The sequence below is a fragment of the Eptesicus fuscus genome, chromosome 4 (assembly GCF_027574615.1).
Source record: "Eptesicus fuscus isolate TK198812 chromosome 4, DD_ASM_mEF_20220401, whole genome shotgun sequence".
Classification (NCBI taxonomy): domain Eukaryota; kingdom Metazoa; phylum Chordata; class Mammalia; order Chiroptera; family Vespertilionidae; genus Eptesicus; species Eptesicus fuscus.
The window spans coordinates 78,986,825-79,008,446 of record NC_072476.1 but is presented as its reverse complement, the minus strand read 5'-3'; the positions used below and the strand labels follow the sequence as shown (position 1 = coordinate 79,008,446).

The window sequence follows — 21,622 nt, the reverse complement described above, 5'->3', positions numbered from 1 at the left end:
AATCACTTTTCCTTCCGTCCTTGCAAACTGGCCAATTCTCACTTAAGCACATCTTTCTCATGTAATTTCTATAAAAGCAACAAATACCAGCAAACACACAACAACATTATTAGTTTTCCCAAACAGTTCCCCTCAGCTAAGACTCAGTAGGTAACTGGCCTACCTTCCAAATTACAGCAAGCAACAGTTTTAACAAATGGGACCTGTGGTGTAATGAGGATTACCAGCTTCCCAGCCTGCGGTGTCTGTGTCCTCACCTTCCACGCCTGTGCATTTTTTTCATTTTTGTTTTAGCAGCACTCTATTCCCAATATCAGTCCTCTGGATATTAGGGTCTAGTTTTAAGCAACTGTACAAGAGTCAAGCAAAAGCACAGAGACTCAAACAAACAAAAGTTATTTCTCTTCAGAAAGCATTAATGGTTACCCGGGGCTGGGAGACTGGGGAGTTATTTCTCAATGGTTACCAAGTTTCCCTGTGGGGTGTTGGGAAAGTTTTGGAAACAGATAGTGGTAATGGCTGCACAGCACTTTGAATGGAATTAGTGCCACTGAATTATACACTTAAAAATGGTTAAAATGGCATATTATATGTTACATATTTGACCACTTTTTCTTTAAAAAAAAAAAAAAAGGTTTATTTCTCTTACAACTAACAGTAGAGGTGAGTGGTCCCGAGCTGGAGGACAGCTCTGCCATCCTCAGTATGTGGCTTTCAGGGTCATTGTTGTTGTCTTCAGTTCACAGCTAGCAAGACAAGCTTCTACAAAGAGATGACCCAGAAACTTCAGTCATCACCTCATTCATATTCCACTGTCCCACAGCCAGCTTTAAGGAAGTCTGGGAAAGGTAGTCAGGTGACCATGTGTCTGGCAAAAATTCAGAGAATTCTAGTACTAGGAGGACGAGTGGGGGAATAGATATTGGGAAGAAATTGGCAGTCTTAATTTTAGAACTTGGAGAATTATGTCATGTGTTTCTCTTATTGATGTTTCCATTCTAATTTTAAAATAATGGGAATTTAACACAATTATGTAGTATTTGCTCTTGTACCAGGCACTTTCCTATGTACTTTACATATATTTTCATTAGACACTTCATTGCACCCTATGACTTAGCTGCTTTCATTATATGTATTTATATGTATTTTAACAGATAAGAAAACTGAGGCTTAGAAAGTAACTTAAGGGACTTGTCAACAGTCAGACAACTAGTAAGTGGTGGAGCGAAATTTGGAACCTAAATAGACTGACTGTGGTGTGTGATCTTCCTTAGAAACATGTCTATTAAAAAATTGCTGATTTAATCATTGGGAGTAGTAGTTCTTTGACTTCAATGTCTATTTACTTTTTCTTTTATTGTTTAAAAATGTTATGCTAAGTGAAATAAGCCAGACACAAAAGGACAAATATTGTATGATTCCACTTACATGGGGTTCCCAGAGTAGTCAAATTCATAGAGACAGAAAGTAGAATGATGGATGCCAGGGGCTGGGGGTATGGGGAATGGGGATTAGTATTTAATAGGTACAAAGTTTCAGTTGGGAAGGATGTAAAAGCCTGGAGATAAGACTATTATTATTTGTATTCTTAATACAAATATAATATAGAAAATGTTTGTAATAATTTGAGAAAAATTCCCTGAAATATTTTTAAGTGTAAAGTTCTGTGGCATTATATATATTCACGTTGTTGTGCAACCATCACCACCATACATCCTCAAGTTTTATCCATGTTTTAGCATGTGTCAAAAGCTCTTTTTAAGGCTGAATTACATTTTATTATATGTATAGACCACATTTTCTTTATCCATTTATCACTGCTGGACATTTGGGTTGCTTCCACCACGTGGCTGTTATTCACATAATGCCGTAGTGAACGTGGTGGGACAAATATCTGTTTGAGTCCTTGTTTCCACTTGTTTTGGATCTATGCCCACAAGTGGAATTGCTGGATCATATGGTAATTCTCTGTTTAAATTTTTTTTTTTTTTGAGGAATCCCAGTACTGTTTTCCACAGCAGCTGCACCCTTTGACATTCCCATCAGTAATGCACAAAGATTCCAAATTTTCCTCATCCTCGTCAACGCTTATTATTTTCTGTTGTTTTTTAAATAATAACCAGACTATCATTATCGTCTGGCTATTATAATGAAGTTAAAGTGGCAAATTTTGTGTGATATATATGCTACCACAATGAAAAAACAATTTAGGTACCAATATGTGGTACAGTCTTGTCAGTGAGACGAAATGTAGCTTTACTCTAGTCCTTAAGAATACATTTTCGCACATATAATACCTTAATAAAAAAATGAAAAGAAAAAAAAGAATACATTTCACTCTAAGTTTACAGTACCTAAAATTTTATTAAGACCTCATAACTAAAAAACAAAAGACAAAAAAAAACAAAACAAAACCAACCACATAACTATCTTTTGAGGTTGAAAAAAGTCAGTTAATTCAGAAATACAGTTGGATCAGAAATTTTTTAAAAAGTCTAACACTGAAATGAAATAATTTATTAGAAGTTGAGATGGTCTAAAAATATTTGACAGTTTGCAGAAACCGGTTTAGCTCAGTGGATAGAGCGTCAGTCTGCGGACTGAAAGGTCCCAGGTTCGATTCCGGTCAAGGGCATGTACATTGGTTGCGGGCACATCCCCAGTGGGGGATGTGCAGGAGGCAGCTGGTCGATGTTTCTCTCTCATCAATGTTTCTAGCTTTCTATCCTTCTCCCTTCCTCTTTGTAAAAAATCAGTAAAATATATTTAAAAAATAAATAAATAAAAATAAAAATATTTGACAGTTTTACCAACCTGAAAATAAATGTAATAACTATTTCAGTGCTTTGGATTCAATTAATTATTTTTTAGCCAATTAATTATTAATGTTTGTTTTTTGTTGTTATTGTTTATTACTAGGAAAACACCAAAATTCTACAGCAGCTACTCCCACTGCGGGCCAAAGTCGCCAAGCTACTCGGCTATAGCACGCATGCTGACTTTGTCCTTGAAATGAACACTGCGAAGAGCACAAGCCGTGTAACAGCCTTCCTAGGTTCGGTCTTTTTAATTTACTGATGAGTTCTGTATTTCCATTTCTGTGGCTGTTTTGCTGCATGATACCCACTTGACAGAGGGCCCTTAGACTCTAATGTGCTTTTGAGGACATCCTATTTTTTATTCATTCAAGAGAAACTTGTTGATCACCTACTATATATTAGATACTGTACTTGGTCCTAAGGGTCCTTCATTGTCTATATTACTATGATAGTCCTTGCTTCATTCTGTATTGTGTCTTGATTGGGATTTTTATGTCTAATGTCTAACAAAACGTCTAGGGTCCTAACAGCAAGTATTAGCTTATTGGCTTTGTTCACTGCTATTTGATGATTGTAGTTACAGTGTAGCTACTTATGAATTCATATGAAATAAGCTGACAAATGTGACATAAATGAAAATAGAACATTAAAAACCAAAAAAATAAACATTTTGTATTCGAGAAGCCACTTACTATATACAAAAGCAATATAAATATGCATCAAAACTATTATCTAATAACTATATTCACATTTATTTAAAACCACTCTCACTAATCTTGTTAAAACCATGGTTCTCATGTCCATGATACTGAGTCACTGGCACTCTATCACTCTTCCCCATCTCTGTCTCAACCAAGGTGTCACTGCTCCAAGAGTCACTCTGTTTCTCTCTCTCATCTTAGTGAAAGTGGTTGAATAACAACCAAGGAATAAACACCGATTTTTATTGTAATCCTTTCTAACAATAAAAAATCGGTGTTTATACCCCTTTCCTCATTGACCCTTTTCAGACCTTATTCACCTTTAACAACTAGTCAAAGTATGTAGTGTGTTACTTGGGTATTTTTTTATTAGCTTAACTGAGTTAGAGAATACTAATAATGTCTTAAAATCAGCCTTCAGCCCAAGATTTACTTCTCTGTGTCTTAAATGGCCATACCTGGCATTACTAATGTATATGCTGGCATCAGATATGACATGTAGCAGATGCACCATAAATGGTAGTTGTTTGTTAGTATATAATTGATTTTTTTATTCATGGGACATTTAGGAAATCACTCTTCTGCATTAGTCAGTATTCTAAATGGTAAACCAGAAAAAGGAATAAAATGAGGTTCTTTTCTCAGTGAATTTTCCCTGAATTTTTCTGAGTGGAAATAACAGAGATGTGAACAGGTAATTGCCATATATTCTGATGCATGTTATATAGAAAATGGCTCAAGGAGTTAACAATTTTGATGAAAATGTTTTCTTTAGTTGTAACTGCATACACTGAAAAATTTCCTTAAGAACTACCTGATTAACTTAATTTCTTTAAAGTCATTTCCCTCTCATTTGAAATTGGCATATGCCCATCTGGGTTGTCCTCTTGCTACCTGTACTTTCATATTCTCTGGCGGCCCACTCAGAATTATCTCTTGTATCGTCTAGGACAGTGGTCGGCAAACTGCGGCTCGCGAGCTACATGCTGCTCTTTGGCCCCTTGAGTTTTTAGCAAAGGCCAGCTTAGGAGTACCCTAATTAAGTTAATAACAATGTACCTAACTATATACCATATTTTTCGGCGTGTAAGACGACTGGGCGTATAAGATTTTCCTGGGTTAAAAAGTCGTCTTATATGCCGGAAAATACAGTATATACATATATACATATTATATATACGGTATATATACCAGAAAAGCAGAGTTACCATAGTTTAAGTTTAAAAAATTTGGCTCTCAAAAGAAATTTCAATCGTTGTACTGTTGATATTTGGCTCTGTTGACTAATGAGTTTGCCGACCACTGGTCTAGGAGTTTCCTTCTTTCTCTTCCCCTCATTCCTCGGGCTCTTACCTTCACCTCACAATTTCCATGTCCCCTACAGAGCCAAACACATATTGATCTTATATACATAACAGATTGTGAGGAATTCATATATAATAAGAGCATATTCATTGAGCCAAATACAGTAAAATAGTCCAAAATAGATCACAGTATTGATGGTATCCATCTAAAAAGTGGAATTACTATGTCCAAATAGTCCTTCTTCATAGGAATTGGGTAGTGAAACATACTAAACCAATGGCCATCAAAGGCATTGTGCAATTTTTAGTAATACTAGTCACAGGTCATATCTGATTTATTTTCCCTGCCTTTCTGAGGAGCCTAATCTTCTTGAAGAATAATCATATATATGAGTTTAGTTTCACTATTCCTTTCTCCCCTGAATTAGAACATTTTTGAGTCAGAGTTCCCTGAGGTAAACTTCAGTTTTGTTGATGCTGTGAGGAAGTCATGTCCTGGTTTGGGTGGTGCTAAAAGAAAAAGGGGTGAGGAGAGATAAAATAAATTACCTTAAAGAGAACAACAATGCAATCATAATAGAGTCTGCTTTTCTTTCCCTTCCTCTCACTCTCCCTCTATAGAAAGCACCATGCTGAAACACGGTATGTATGAACATGCTTGCTCCTAAGAGCAATACATTGACTTTTCCCCCTTCCCTCACAGATGATTTAAGCCAGAAATTAAAACCTTTGTGTGAGGCAGAACGAGAGTTTATTTTGAATTTGAAGAAAAAGGAATGTGAGGAGAGAGGTTTTGAATATGATGGGAAAATCAATGCCTGGGATCTGCATTACTACATGACTCAGACAGAAGAACTCAAGTACTCCATAGACCATGAGATCCTCAAGGAATACTTCCCAATTGAGGTGGTCACCGAAGGCTTGCTGAACATATACCAGGAGTTGTTGGGACTCTCATTCGAGCAAGTGACAGGTGCTCATGTGTGGAATAAAAATGTTACACTCTACACTGTGAAGGATAAAGCCACGGGAGAAGTATTGGGACAGTTCTACTTGGACCTCTATCCAAGGTACTGATGACCATATTGTTGGAAGAGACTTAGGGATTCAACTCGTATCCAGATTATCACTATTGTCTTCCATAGATCTCTTGTGTGGTTTTAGTAAAGGGATTAAAGATGTGGGCTCTGAAGCCAGAATTTCTGGCTCTATTCCTTGATAGACAGGTTCTTAATGTTTCTGTGCCTCAGTTTTGTAACCAATATTACAGGTCCTATAAAATGGGAATACTAATCCACGTTTGTTTGTTTTTAGTTGCTTGAAGTTTCCTTTCTCTCTCTCCTTGGGGACACCTGTCTTAGATTGTATGTTAGTTGATTGCCATTCAACCTCTGCTTTCTGAAGGACTCAAGAAAAGTTGTGATTTGCAGATTGTCCAGCATGTTATTGTTGTAAGGATATGAGCAATAAATGCCCTTTCCAGCAATAAATGTCCTTTATACATTATAACAGGTAGCTGGAAAAAGATAAATGTGTGTTTTTTAAAACTTTAATAGCGTCAGCAGGAAAAAGCCCGAGAGGAATGAGTCACCAAGAAAAGATAACACAGAAAAATGCATACAAATAAAATTAAAAATTTCACCCAAACTTGAAAGTCCTGTTAGCCTCCTAGCAATAAAAAAAAAAAAAAAAGGAGGAAACCTAGTCCTAGAATAAAGTCTAATGGCCATTAGCTTTTGGAGAGACCCTCACTGATACCTCATTGTCTAAGAATAGTCAACTTTATAGTATAATTCATGCTTTCCCCCAGGCTAACTAAAAGCATTCTATTTTAAAAAGACTTGTGAAGTTTATCAAGGGAGCTCATTTAATTGTGAACACTGATTCTTCCCTACTTGAATAAAAAGAACAATCTCACTGTATGGAATTTGGTTTTTATCAATTCTATTTTTTTAAAAATATATATTTTATTGATTTTTTTTACAGAGAGGAAGGGAGAGGGATAGAGAGCTAAAAACATTGATGAGAGAGAAACATCAACCAGCTGCCTCCTGCACACCCCCCATCGGGGATGTGCCCGCAACCAGTGTACATGCCCTTGACCTGAATCGAACCTGGGACCCTTCAGTCCACAGACCGATGCTCTATCCACTGAGCCAAACTGGTTTCGGCTATCAATTCTATTTTTAAAGGGAAACTACCTCATGAATCAAACTATACCTTGGATCTCAGATTTCTTCAACACTATTTAGTATTTAATGACTCCATTTTTTATTGCATTTATTGAGGTGACATTGGTTAATAAATTGTATCTCAATTTGAGGATGAAAAGCAGGAGCTCATTAAAATAAGTTGGACATGTAATGGGGTGGTGAACACACAATACAATATACAGATGATGTTTTATAGAATTGTTCACCTGAAGCCTATATAAATTTTATTAACCAATGTCACCCCAATAAATTCTACAAAATAAGCAAACAAATAAACTAAGTTGGGCATGCAGCCATACACTAGGTGTGGTACATATTCTTAGTTCTGATATTAAGATTTTTCAACAAAAGAAACCTTGGAGTAATAACTCATATGACGTGATAGTTGGGTTTTTGTATGTTTGGTTTTAGTCTTTTCATTTTAATACAATGTTGATCTACTTTCTAAGAGGTGAATTGAATGTTTTGAAGCATCTTCTACCAAATATGTATTAAATATGACTTAATGACTGAGAGAGGCCAGGGCAATGTTGTTAGAGAAGGGTGTTCATATCTCATAGATTGCGCTTCTGGTTCCCAGGGAAGGGAAGTACAACCACGCGGCCTGCTTTAGTCTCCAGCCTGGCTGCCTCCTCCCGGACGGGAGCCGCATGATGTCGGTGGCAGCCCTTGTGGTGAACTTCTCACAGCCCCTCACAGGTCGTCCCTCTCTCCTGAGGCACGATGAGGTGAGGACTTACTTCCATGAATTCGGTCATGTCATGCATCAGATTTGTGCCCAGGTGAGTGCCAAATGCTTTTTCAGATGTTTTTCTCACTGCAGTCGGGTTTCTCCCCTTAACATGTGTTTTCAGAAGCTGAGCATGTTCAAGAATTTCACAGGCCTCCTGCAAAAACACAGAATTTTTCTGATTGGGTTGTTTCACAGCATATTTTTACTTGAAGGTGGATTCACTGATGAAAGCGTTCACTGAATACCACCCTCTGGAAAAAGAAAGAAGACTGTCATTAAGGAAGGGTTACAGATACTCTGCTTGTGGCTTTCAACTATTTCAGGCTCTTTGCTCCTTTTTAAATAATAAATATTTTGTAATACCTTTCTTTACTAGCCTCAAATTAAAATTATAGATCATGTAGTATAACCATGGGGAGACTTTGCCAGAGAGGAGATGTGTGTGTGTGTGTGTGTGTGTGTGTGTGTGTGTGTGTGTGTGTGTTGTGTGTGTGTGTGCGCGCGCGCACGTATAATGGATTGCAACTGACTTTTCTTTATTTCTAAAAATGAAAATTACCCTTATTCTCAACTTGATAATGCAATCCAATAAACTAGGCCAATACTGTCCTAGAATAAACCATACGAACTTGCTGATAATTTCACTTATTGACATATGAAAACATCTAGTTCAGTTGTTCAATCTAACAGTTTAAAAAGCTGATGTTGGAGCATTTGAGATCTTGCTCCCCAGCATAAGTTTTCAGTTTGGCTCAAATAAACTCATAAAATAACATAAAAACCGCATGTTAACAGAAATGGTGGGACAGTTTTCCAATTTGAAATCTCCATATAGCTCTAAAGGAAAACTTAAAAAAAAAAACTTTATATATATATATATATATATATATATATATATATATATATATATATATACACACACACACACACACACACACACACACACACACTCACACTCACACTAGAGGCCCGGTGCACGAAATTCGTGCACTGGGGGAGGGGGTGTCCTTCAGCCCAACCTGCACCCTCTCCAATCTGGGATCCCTCGGGGGATGTCTGCCTGCCTATTTAGGCCCGATCGCTGTAGGATCGGGCCTAAACAGGCAGTCAGACATCCCTTTCACAATCCGGAACTGCTGGCTCCCAACTGCTTGCCTACCTGCCTAATTGCCTCTAACCGCTTCTGCCTGCAAACCTGATCACCCCCTAACCACTCCACTGCAAGCCTGATCGATGCCTAACTGTTCCCCTGCCAGCCCGATCATCCCCAACTGCCCTCCCCTGACAACCCGGTCACCCCCAAATGCCCTCCCCTGCATATTCCCTTTTTATTAGATAGGGTTTTTTCTTTAACATATTGGACAGCCCTAATTGGTTTGGCTCAGTGGATGGAGCATCAGCCTGCAGACTCAAGGGTCCCAGGTTCAATTCTGGTCAAGGGCATGTACCTTGGTTAGGGGCACATACCCAGTGGGGAGTGTGCAGGAGGCGGCTGATCAATGTCTCTCTCTCATAGATGTTTCTAGCTCTCTAGCCCTTTCCCTTCCTCTCTGTAAAAAATCAATAAAATATATGTAACAAAAAAAGAAACATTTAAGACTTCTCCATATCTGCCTGGCTGGTGTGACTCAGTGGTTGAGACCACAGGCTGCCGCCACTGGGAGGGGGATCGTGCCATGGGGGTGTGCGCCCCTCGCAGGCTTAGACTCAGCCCAGGCTACGGCCATTGGGGTGCACACCCCTCGCAGGCTTAGACTCAGCCCAGGCTATGGCCAGTGGGAGGGGGATCGCGCCATGGGGGTGCGCGTCCCTCGCACTCTGAGACCCCAGCCCAGGCTAAGGCCGTTGGGGTACACGCCCCTGGCAGGCTTAGACTCAGCCCAAGCTATGGCCGCTGGGAGGGGGATCGTCCCGTTGGGGTGCGCGCTCCTCGCAGGCTGAGACCCCAGCCCAGGCTGCCGCCGCTGGGCGGGAATCATGGTGTGGGGGCACAGGCGCCTCCGAGCTGGACAACCTGCGCTGCCAAGGCTGGGCGGAGGGGGACTCCGGCAGGGATGAGAGGACTGGGTGTCGCCATTTTGTCGCGGAGTGATGGTTAATTTGCATATTACTCTTTTATTAGATAGGATATATATGTTTCAGAGAGGAAGGGAGAGGGAGAGAGATAGAAACATAAATGATGAGAGAGAATTATTGATCTGCTGCCTCCTACACGACCCCCAGTGGGGATTGAGCCCACAACTTGGGCATATGCCCTGATGGAATTGAACCGTGATCTCCAGGTTCACAGGCAACACGAAACCACTGAGCCACACCAGCTGGTCTCTAAAGGAAAACTTTTAAAAATGATCTCTTTATTAGAATAGTTTTAGATCTATAGAAAAGTTGCCAAGGTAGTACAAAAATTGCCCCAGTGCCCTTTACCCTGATTCTCCTAATGTTAACATCCTACCTCACTATATGGTACATGTGTCTCAACCAAGAAGCCAACATTGATACAGTATGCTTAACTAAACTCCACACTTTATTTGGATTTTACTAGTTTTTCCCTAACAGCCTTTCTCCATACAGAGAATTTTTATAATTGATGTAATTGATTTCCTCATTAAAAGAAAGATTTTTTAAAATGGCTTTTAAATGGTAATGCCTTAGCATGGCTATGTACTAAGACACAATGAGTTATTCATGGATTTGGGCTATATGTGAATAACCCTGAATCCAACAGCAAAAACTGCAGATTGACATAAGTGGTTTGTCAGCTGGAGTCGAAAAATGGTATTGCCATTGTCTTAGTTCATGTTGCTATAACAATTCCGTAAATCAGGTAGCTTATAAATAACAGAAATTTCTCATACTTCTGGAGGCTGCAAGTCCCAAGATCAAGATGTCTGGTGAGGACCTGCCATCTGGTTTATGGATGGTGCCTTCTTACTGTGTCCTCACATGGTGGAAAGGGTGAGGGATCTCCATGGGCCTCCTTTATAAAGACACTAGTCCAGTGCATGACACTAGTCCACCTTCATGAGCTACTCACCTCCCAAAGCCCCACCTACTATCATCGCATTGAGAGTTAGGTTTCAACATATTGATTTGGGGAGGGAACAAACATTCAGTCCATAGCAGCAAAGGTGACATGATTTCCCAAAACCAGTGGTCGGCAAACTCATTAGTCAACAGAGCCAAATATCAACAGTACAACGATTGAAATTTCTTTTGAGAGCCAATTTTTTTAAACTTAAACTTCTTCTAACGACACTTCTTCAAAATAGACTCGCCCAGGCCGTGGTATTTTGTGGAAGAGCCACACTCAAGGGCCCAAGAGCTACCTGTGGCTCGCGAGCCGCAGTTTGCCGACCACGGCCCAAAACGGTGAACACCTCTTAGGAAAATTCCAAATGAAAAAGAAATCTTACTTGGATTTACAGAGTTGATCCCAGTAGTTAGTGCCTTGGAAATTAAAATTGTATAAAAAGGACTTTGCAAAAATATGTGCAAGGGAGTTAGTTTCTAGATTCTTCATTGTAGATTTTTCATTTATTTGAATTCCAGCAAGAAATATAAGACGTGCAGAGTAGGGGACAATTTTTGTGGTCCTAACATGTGCAATAATCCCCAAAGGAGCCCCTAATTATTGCAAGAACCAAAAATGTAGCTACTCATTTCTAAAATACTACATCCTGGTGCTTCCATATTTTATTTAAAAACAAACAAACAAACAGGGGAATATGGTATGAATCTGTTCAGATAAATAAGTCCTGACATACTAATATAACCATTTCTATCCTCTGTTTAATCTAAGGAAATTAAATCTTTCAGAATAACCTAAATTTTCTTTCTTAGATACTTTTGGAGTCTATTTTCACAGCAGTCAGATTCCTGAAATACTTATTTTCCATTGATGTCCATTCTATAGTTAATGATTTATTTAATTAGGATATATCTAAATTACTCATAAAAGTACTTTAGGAAAGTGAAAGACTTTTCTTAATTTCAGACTTATGGGACATTACTTAGGTTCTCTAAGTTCTAGTAATGTACTTACACAGTGGCCTGCTTTTACAACAGTGGATTTTAACTTTGGAGGCTTTCAGGAACCTATAAAAATCTGATTTAAGCTGTGGATACCTCCTCTGGAAAAATACACTTATACACTTCATTTTTTAAAAAATATATTTTATTGATTTTTTTACAGAGAGGAAGAGAGAGGGATAGAGAGTTAGAAACATTGATGAGAGAGAAACATCGATCAGCTGCCTCCTGCACACCCCCTCCTGGGGATGTGCCCGCAACCAAGGTACATGCCCTTGACCGGAATCGAACCTGGGACCTTTCAGTCTGCAGGCCGACGCTCTATCCACTGAGCCAAACCGGTTTTGGCTACACTTCATTTTTTACGTGGAATTCCAAAGGGCTCACAGAAACCTGGAAGCCCAGAGCATGATGGATTCCAAGTAAAGAACTCCTAAGTTTATAGCAGCTTCCTCCTTCTTTGGATGTAATTATCAGCTAATGATCTCACAAGGAAGTAATTTGGTATCCTAATCACATTTATTAAAATAATAGTGATCCTCAAATAGGATTTTCAACGCTGTTGATGCATGTCCTTGTTTTCAGACACAGAGCTCTTTTAACCTTTATATCATATGCTTACCACATATTCCTAGTAGAGTTCTCCACAACTCTATTTTCATGATCTATATTATTTTTGATCCTTTGATATGGCCACATTACTACCAGAAAATATATCTTTATACTAAGTGATCTTAGAGCTGTTTGACTTGTGACTAAAATATTTTATTTGTTTGTTTGTTTGTTTATTCCATCAGTTTGGTGTCTCGTGAAATAGTAGATATATTCAAGTCTTAGAGTTTGCCTTACCTCATTCATGAACACAAAATGTATCACACAGATGTTGGTACAATCTCTTGCTTGGTCATCTCCTCACAAGACTATCGTTGACAAATCTCTTATTTGTCTATTAATCCTTTCAAATGTTCTATAACATTTTAAGAACTTTTAAGTTAATCATATTTGAAATCAGTGATCACTACTTTTGTCTTAAAAGTATAGGCACAGATCCATGTATTTGCAGCTTTATAATAATTTCAAAACCTTTTGTACTGATCTGACTTGGATATTAGTGAAGGAGTTTAATAGCTTTAATGTTCAGTAAAAAAACACTTCTGACTTATCTAAGAAACATACTGGGAATTAAAAGATGTGCCATACATATTTAGCAGATTGGATTTGAGCTGCGGCAGCTCATTGTTTGAGTTCTCCACTGTGGCAGTTTGCAAGTTTGATGACCAGCCGAGCTCATTGGAGCTCGTCACGGGGATATTTAAATGTGTCGGCAGGAACATCCAGTTTCAAACATGCAGACGTACTAGTTCCATCTGTCTGCCATCTCATCATTCAGGAGATGAGTTTCACTCCTGTCTTCCTGTGTTTACACGGCCTGGGAGGTAATTTTGAAGATAGCAATCAAGAGGTGGTATCTCTAGTGTCTGTTCCTGTTTCACAGCTTTCTTGTGGCTTGGGCTCTCGGTAATCAATGGCCTTTTGAACTTACCAAGACAAGAGCAACCATGCTTCCTCCAGCCTCCCTTGCGATGCCCATGAGGGCTTGTGAGTTACAAGCATTAATCATCTTTGGAACGAGAGATACTTTAAAGCAACACCTCAGAATCACAAAGCCTTGTTAATTAAAAATAAAAGGGGTGGAAGGGCAGAAAAACCTCAAATTATGAGATTTTTAAATAAACTGTTAATTTGGTTGAAAGACTAATAGGCATCTTGTCTGCTTTATGTGTATTTAGTTAGACACAGTTGTAAATAGACGAATCCTGCATGAGTCCTGAAGGCACAGTAGTGTTACAAGATCGCTAGATTAAAAATCGCCCATGTTAAAAAAGAAATTGTCTATGTGTTTGCGGATCTGGCTCTGTGATTTTGGCAAGTTATTCGACCTCCTTGAGCTGTCTCATTTTTCTTATTCATAAAATGAGGACAACCACAGTACTCATACCTACTTCCCTGGGGTGCTGGTGAGAGATTAAATGACGTGTGAATAGGTACTTGGGGAAAGCATAGAGTGCCATACATATTTGGAGTATTCTTGTAACCGTGCTTCTATATAATTCAGAACTTTTGGGGTCGATAAGTAGCACAGAAGTCATCATTTAAGAAGGGGGAAAGGGAGTTGCCATGAAGAAAAGTACAGTCACTTAGAGTTAAAGAGAATTCACAAATGCTCACCCTCAGTAGATTTGGGGTGAGGATCTGTGAAAGGTGATTGGAGACCATCGGGTTTCTGTCTGGTTTTGTTTTGTTTTAATGATTATTGCCTACTTAGAAGTTTGATTCCTGAAGCTGGAGTAGAATGGGCAGTTAGAGTATTGGGAGTGGAGGAAGATTAGCTGAAGAGAAATGTGCGTGTGTTACTTTCAGCATTAGCACCAAGGGATAGATACTTGGAAGAAGCCTAGGACAAGCTTGGTCGGACCAGCCAAGACCATCCTGATCAGGCATCTTGGGCAGGCTAAGAAGTATAATAGCAGCCAGGATGTACTTAGCGCTTTCCATGTGCCAAGCACTATGTATACTCAGTGGTTTACACCCATTCGTTAATTTTGTCCTTACAGTATTCTCTGAAGTAGATTTACCAATCTGCTTCTATTATTATGCCATTACACAATTATTTTCCCCATTTCCAAGTGGAAAAAACTGAGACTTGAAGAGTTAAATGATTCACCCAGGATAGGACTGTCCAGGCTCTACACTCTATTGCCTATAACCAACCATTCTGTGTGATCTCAACCCATGTACTGGAGAAGCTATGTTATGTCTGAATTTGGTATCCCAACTGTGTATTCTGTTGGAAGAACTTTTTCTTCTACATTTCTTGAATGGCGCTTCCTCTAAATCAGTCTCATGTAAGCTTGTGTAGAATAAATGAGTTTATCTAATTCCACATATTCTTCTGTGCAAGTTGACATCTTAGGTTTCAGTCATGATAATACAGTGAACATCTATCAACAAACTTGTATTCTTTGCTCCCTACCCCCAACCTATAGTTTCCAACATCAGTGTTAGAAGTGATTTCTTTCAGGATCTCATTTTTGTTATTTTATTTAGTTGTGTGTTCGTTTGTTTATATATAATACATATTCACATATGTACATCGGATAAATGCTAAAGTCACAAACCAAATGTGATGATCTTTGCATTATTTATTTTGCTTAGAGACAAGCTATTACTTACTGTGTTTTTTCTGTGTTTCTTTTTAAATAATTAGAAAATGGTTTAAAAGAAAAATGTTTAGTTACCTTAGAGACAAAGTTATTTATTATCTCTTACGTCTGATATACTAGCTATGGCAGGATGAGGTTGAAAGGGGGGAAAAAAAGTATCTTGAATGTTTAGAGTTTAGTTGGAGGACATGTGATGCAACTTTTTAAAAATTAACAATATTATTAAATGATGCAAATAGTATTGAAAAAAGACAGATGGGGACATCTGCAGTACTTCCAACAATAAAGATAAAGTTTTTAAAAAAGCAAGAAAGAAGACAGAGTAGTGAGATGATGTTAGGTCGGAGGCTAAGAGGTCAGGTCAAGCATGATAATAAGAGAAAGTCTCTGAGAGCAGTTTAAGTTTGGGTCTTCATACAGAAACATTCCCACAGCTTCATTCATTTCACAAATATTTATTGACCATCAACAACTTTCTGGGCATGTGCTGGATTCTGGAGGTAGAGTGGTGTATAATGTATGCATGTTCCCCAACCTTCTTAGCATGTGAGTTTGAATACTATTTGTATTTGTTTATATCTAAAAAGAAGTGGTTTCAATATAAGAATTAGTGGTCAGGAAGGTATAGCCAGTTTGGGAGTAAGCCTGTGAATTTAAGATGAAGTTTTCAAGATTCCTGCAGATTATGTGTTGTTTCATATGGCTTTAAAATGATGTGGTAATACTGAGCTGTTGAACTATGGGCTGTTGTGAGGATTAATAAGAAAGTTAACAGGGTTGTTCAGGTTCTCTCTATTACTATTATTCCAGTGATTTCTAGGTATACGTGAAAGTATGGCCTTTAACTCTCTTATTTATGGCAAAGCCTAGGAAACCGTAGCACTTTCCTTTTTTTAATGCCTTGTTTTATAAACGTCTCCATCATCTCTGGGTTTAGAGGTAGATTAAACAGGTCAGGATATGGAATGACCACTAAGAATTCATAAGGGATCACCCAGACAGCCAAGGTCAGTTCTCTTGAGGCCTGTTCATTTTCCTAAACACAGTACACTTACTGATTTCAACAAATGCCTTTTCTTTGAGTTGGGGTTTACTATCATGAAAATAACACTTTAGTTGTAACCACTAAAAGCAACTGGTCTCTTAATTAGAAAAATCCTATAGGACTTTGGTCTTTATTATTAATTTTTTAAGTATATATTTTAAAAAATATTTTTATTGATTTCAGAGAGGAAGGGAGAGGGAGAGATAGAAACATCAATGATGAGAGAGAATCATTGATCAGCTGCCTCCTGCATGCCCCCTTCTGGGGATCGAGTCCACAACCCAGTCATGTGCCCTTGACCGGAATCGAACATGGGACTCTTCAGTCTGCAGGCCAACGCTCTATCCACTGAACCAAACCAGCTACGGCAGGACTTTGATCTTGAGATATAACAAAAGCTCACATAAGTTTTGGAGCTTTAGTTTATATAATTTTGCTCCAGCTCTCACTGTGTTGTATAAATTGAGACGTTACTCTTTTTTTTTTTTAATTGATTGATTTGATAGAGAGAGAGAAAGAGAGAAGCATCAATTTGCTGTTCCATGTATTGATACATTCATTGGTTGCTACTTGTATGTACCCTGACCTGAGATTAAACCTGCAACCTTGGTGTATCAGGATGATGCTCTAAGCAACTGAGCTACTCAGCCAGGGCAAGAAGTTACTATCTACAGCACCAAGTCATCTATATATATAAAAGCTTGATATGCAAAGTATCCCCTCGGGAGTTCGACCAACCAGGAGTTCAATTGCTCGCTATGACATGCGCTGACCACCAGGGGGTGGCATGGAATGAAAGGAGGCCCTGGCCAGCAGCCGGAGAAGGGAGGCCCCAGCCTGCAGCCACTAGGGACCCTACCTGTGCACAAATTTTGTGCACTAGGCCTCTAGTCTATTATAAAAACCTGTATATTTTAGGCATATGGAGTATATTTTAGGCATCTTATTGTATTTTTATAAGGATAACAAAGAAAAATCTCATAGTTTTAGGCAACCTTTTTTTTCTCAACCTTTTTTTTCTCGGACCAAATAGGAATCTAAGTTTACATTGTTTTTCTAAGTTTTTATCATCAAAATATTTCCTGCAGCAGTAATGCCTTAAACTTTTGGAAGTGTCATCTGCAAAAATCATTTGTTAATTTGGTGATTTTGTGTTTATTTTACAATACTCTGCTTTATCTGGGAAGTATGTTAGCGTCAGTAGTTACTATGGCTCATACGTTAATATATTCAACACCTTCAAGTTGTTCATGTTGAAAACTATGTAAAGTACTTTTTAGGGTGCTTTGGAACCCAGTTTACACAGTTTACAACTGGGAATGGTATTTGCTAGCTCCTCCACAATGAGTAATAACTCAGCAGCCTCGCTGTTTTGCACGTCTAGCCCCCATCAGGCTGCTGGATCCTAAGACTTGCCCGCCGTTTCTGTGTGTGCACAGACTGTGTGGATGCCTTTCTCTTTAAGATTTAGTTGTTTGCTAGAAATTGAGCTTTTGAATTTTGTCGGGTCTTTGTACTCCTCATTTGAAAAATATTTAAATGATATTGCCCAAAGGGCACACAGAGAAACAGCGTGACTGACTTTCGGGAAATTAGTAAGCAGCAGAGTTATTTTTAGCTTTTACTCTTTGCAAACATTTCCTTTTGTTCTTTAGAAGACATTGTTGATCTGTTCATTCATTTGCTGTGCTCTCTCCCCCACTGCAAGATAGCTTTAGAATAAGCCTTCTCTTCTCCACTCTGCATGACATAACTGTGTTAAATTCTTACTTTATTCAATTTTAACTCATGACTTATTCATTTGCTCATGTTTTTCTAGGCTCTGAAACACCATCACCACCACCAATACACACATGCATTTTGTTGTTATTTGGGGTTGATTTCCCCCCTCATCTGCAAATATTGACTGAAAAATATTCACACAAGCAGCATGTGCAAAATTTATATTTTTATCAAAAAATTGTCTAGTGGTAGCTGATAGTGTGAGTTTGCCTTTATTTGCTGTGAGTACTTATTTTAAAATTGTAATCTTTATAAAATTATGCAGTTCAGATTACAGATTACCAATCCAGAATAGATGGTAACAAAGGCTGGCATTTGCACGTCAGCCTCATGTCTGGTCTTTGAAAAATCTTCCAGCACATAGAGGAAGTCAGATTTCTACGGAAGTGCACTGAAACCACACTTACTCTTCACATAAAGGCAAATTTGATAGATTTTTCTACTTTAGATCCCTTTCAAGAACACTTAGTCATTTTGTAACATTATAGCTTAACCTTCTATTTTTTCCATTTTTTTTCCTATAAGATGGGGAGACATTAGAGCATTTGTGGTTAAAATTGCGGGTTCTGGAGTTAGACCACATGGTTTCAAATCCTAGTTCTACTGTTAATCGCGGTATGCCTCAATTTCCTTATCTCAGACATGGCGATTACGGCATTTACTTCATACAATTGTTTTGGAATCCAAATCAGATACTACATGAAAAGGACCTAGCATAATGCCTGACATGTAAAGTCTCAATAGATGTTGACGATTATAATTACTGTATATGTTTGTTTTATCTAAATGTAGGATCAGTGTTTTTTAGAAGATTATATATGAAAAAGAGGCAAAATACTCAGTTATCTGGAACCGTTTCTCTGCAAGAGTTTTTTATTGGGTTGTCCTCTAACACAGGTGGCCCATTCCAGCAACCCAGTGATTTGAGTCTCCTTTGGCCCTTTAGGATTTGCAGCTCTTCATATCTAGGATCAGCACAATTATAATGGGAAGTCAAGCAAAACATTTTTTGCATAAAGGGAGGAAGGCAGAATGTGAGTTGGCGTTGACATCTGTGCTTCTGCCCCGGGCCAAAAGCAGAATGGTTATTGCTGCTGATTCGGCATTCCATCTGCTCCCTTCGCCTGGTGGTGAAGTCCCTCTTCCTTTCCCTTCCCTTTAGAGCCACTGGGAGGACGAAGTCAGGGAGTGAAGACTGGGATCTAAAGCTTGTGAAGAGGGAAGCCAGATAGAGTTGCAGGGAAAGTCAGCAGAAGGATAACCACAGTGACCCCGCTGGGAAAATGCTGAAACTCCGCTGCCAGTGGCAATTTTACACAAGTTATTTGGATGGTGTGAAGGTTAAAAAACACCAGCCTGTTCTAGTCAAGTCCCGGCTCTCTGCTCAGGAGCTTTTCTGACATCGGATTCAACAATTTCTAAACTTGCCCTAAAAACAACAACAGAAACCTTTATTTTTAACTCTTAGCCAGAGCTTCAGAAGTACTTTATTTTTACGAGGTGTCATTGTAAGAAACATCCCAACCTGGAGAGAATTTTTATGAGTTTATTTGAGCCAAACTGAAGACTTGCCAGAAAGCAAGGTCTCAAAATGCTGCCTGCGAATGACAGTTCTGAAGTTCTTATGTTTGGAATTGAGGGAAATAAGGGAGATTACATGAGGGTGGGAAATCTCTATGATTACATTACAGGGTGGTTAAAAATTGTGTGCTCTCTTGTTGGTGGTTTTCAGAGAGGTCTGAAAAAGAGGCATTTCAAAGGTGCATTAACCTAGATACACAAAAACAATGGACATGGCTTGCTTAAGGCAAAGAGAACCTTTTACTAGGGAAGTTATAGGCCTGGGGCATGACTACCCACCTTGACCTGCCCAGTTAGGAATCACTCTGTGAGGTTACGTTCGGTCACTGATTTATTATAGCACCCCTTTTTCATTCACAGAAGGCTGCTTTAACTTCTGAATATATTCTTTGTTTCTCCTTTCTTTAGCCGCATTTACCTCACCCCTCTTGCCAACTAATACACAGCCTAACTCCCACTGAAGTAACATCTCATTTTATTTTTTAAATTTGTTTTAAAAGTTTTTTATTGCCCGGCCAGTGTGGCTCAGTGGTTGAGCGTCCACCTATGAACCAGGAGGTCATGGTTAGATTCCCGGTCAGGACACCTGCCTGGGTTTCGAGCTCAATTCCTGGGGAGGTGGGGGGGGGGGGGGGTGTGTGCAGGAGGCAGCTGATCAATGACTCTCTTTCATCATTGATGTTTCTGTCCCTCTCTCCCTCTCCCTTCCTTTCTGAAATCAATAAAAAGCAATAAAAATGCCTGGCCAGGGCAATGGCTGGCTTCTCATTTTAAGGTAACATCTTCTACCTAATCTGAGAGGTACAACTTAGACTTTCTATAAACATGGTTTTCTTAGACACACTCATTTAAAGTTTAGAACATAAAACATCACACATACATAAAGGGTATCTATCTGTCTGTAGTGTTGTAATTTAACTCTTTAATTGATTTTTATTAAAACCTGAGTAGTTAAGTAGTAGAGAAAAATCAGTTTAGAAATCAGTAGAAAAATCCTGATTTTTTTTTCCAGTTATGATTTCTGGATAATTGTTCCATGTTTGTTTATGATTCAAAAGAATAAAACATTATTTTAATATAGAGTATTAGGGGTTATTTTTTATGCTGCTTAGCTGCTGTGTTTTATTTTCATTTAATTTTAAGGGTTTTTTTAAGCCTTCATTTAAAGGGGCAGTTGACTCTGATTCTGACTTAAGTTTTAGAGAATTTTCTTTATATGTAATTCATCACCTATTTGTTTTTCATCCATTGTTGTTGGTTGTTGTTGTTGTTGTTGTTTTAAAGAAAGACCTCTATGTTTACTTTCTAGACTGATTTTGCACGGTTTAGTGGAACAAATGTGGAAACGGACTTTGTAGAAGTGCCATCACAAATGCTTGAAAATTGGGTATGGGACATTGATTCCCTCCGAAGACTGTCAAAGCATTATCAAGATGGGAGACCTATTATGGATGAGCTGCTTGAAAATCTTGTTGCTTCTAGACTGGTCAACACAGGTATGACTTGTAATTTTAGAAAAGGAAAATAAATTAGAATTGCTTAATAGGGAATTGCTGGCATCGTCTATAGAACTGTTTTCCCTTTAGTAATGGTAGTACCCCCAGAGCGCTAATGTGGGAAGACCACTTAATACGTTGCAATACTGAGCCCTGGGATTGTGTCCAAGAAGAAGATACATCTACTTTTCAATCTTAAATGAGATGTTTTGCTTCCATTTTGTACTGAGTACTACAGGAATCACTTTTGAAATCTATGATCTTGTGCTAGTGGAACACACAGTTCTCTTCTGCAAAACATGCCCAAACATTCTTGTGTCATTAGGTCTTCTGACCCTACGCCAGATTGTTTTGAGCAAAGTTGATCAGTCTCTCCACACCAACGCCTCGCTGGATGCTGCAAGTGAATATGCCAAATGCTGCACAGAAATTTTGGGTGTTGCGGCGACTCCAGGTACGTGAGTTCTGTCATAACTTGAGTTCATTCTTCCTGTGTGGCACAGGATAGGCTCCTCACACTGCCAGGGAAGAAGGGGTTTGTCAGGCAGAATACCTCATGTAGTTTGTTTCTGATTTCTGTAATCAGGCCAGGACTCTCGGACTTTCATATTCTGAGTTGTCCTGTCCAAATGTGCTTGAAGGAAAGGTGGCTCCAGCTTTTGCAGCATTTTAGCGTAATCAGGCGTGAGCAATTG

At 38.7% G+C, this 21,622-nt stretch overlaps 1 protein-coding gene across 2 annotated transcripts in view; it reads left to right on the top strand.

Moving 5' to 3' along the window:
- Window positions 1-21,622, top strand: part of NLN (neurolysin) — a 77,311-nt gene that overhangs the window by 43,125 nt on the left and 12,564 nt on the right. For both annotated transcript variants that reach the window (XM_008161878.3, XM_054715213.1), the window contains exons 7-11: window positions 2,920-3,055; window positions 5,528-5,894; window positions 7,618-7,819; window positions 20,741-20,927; window positions 21,253-21,381. In XM_008161878.3, the coding sequence (XP_008160100.3) occupies window positions 2,920-3,055; window positions 5,528-5,894; window positions 7,618-7,819; window positions 20,741-20,927; window positions 21,253-21,381 (1,021 nt within the window). The remainder of the gene's footprint in view (window positions 1-2,919; window positions 3,056-5,527; window positions 5,895-7,617; window positions 7,820-20,740; window positions 20,928-21,252; window positions 21,382-21,622) is intronic.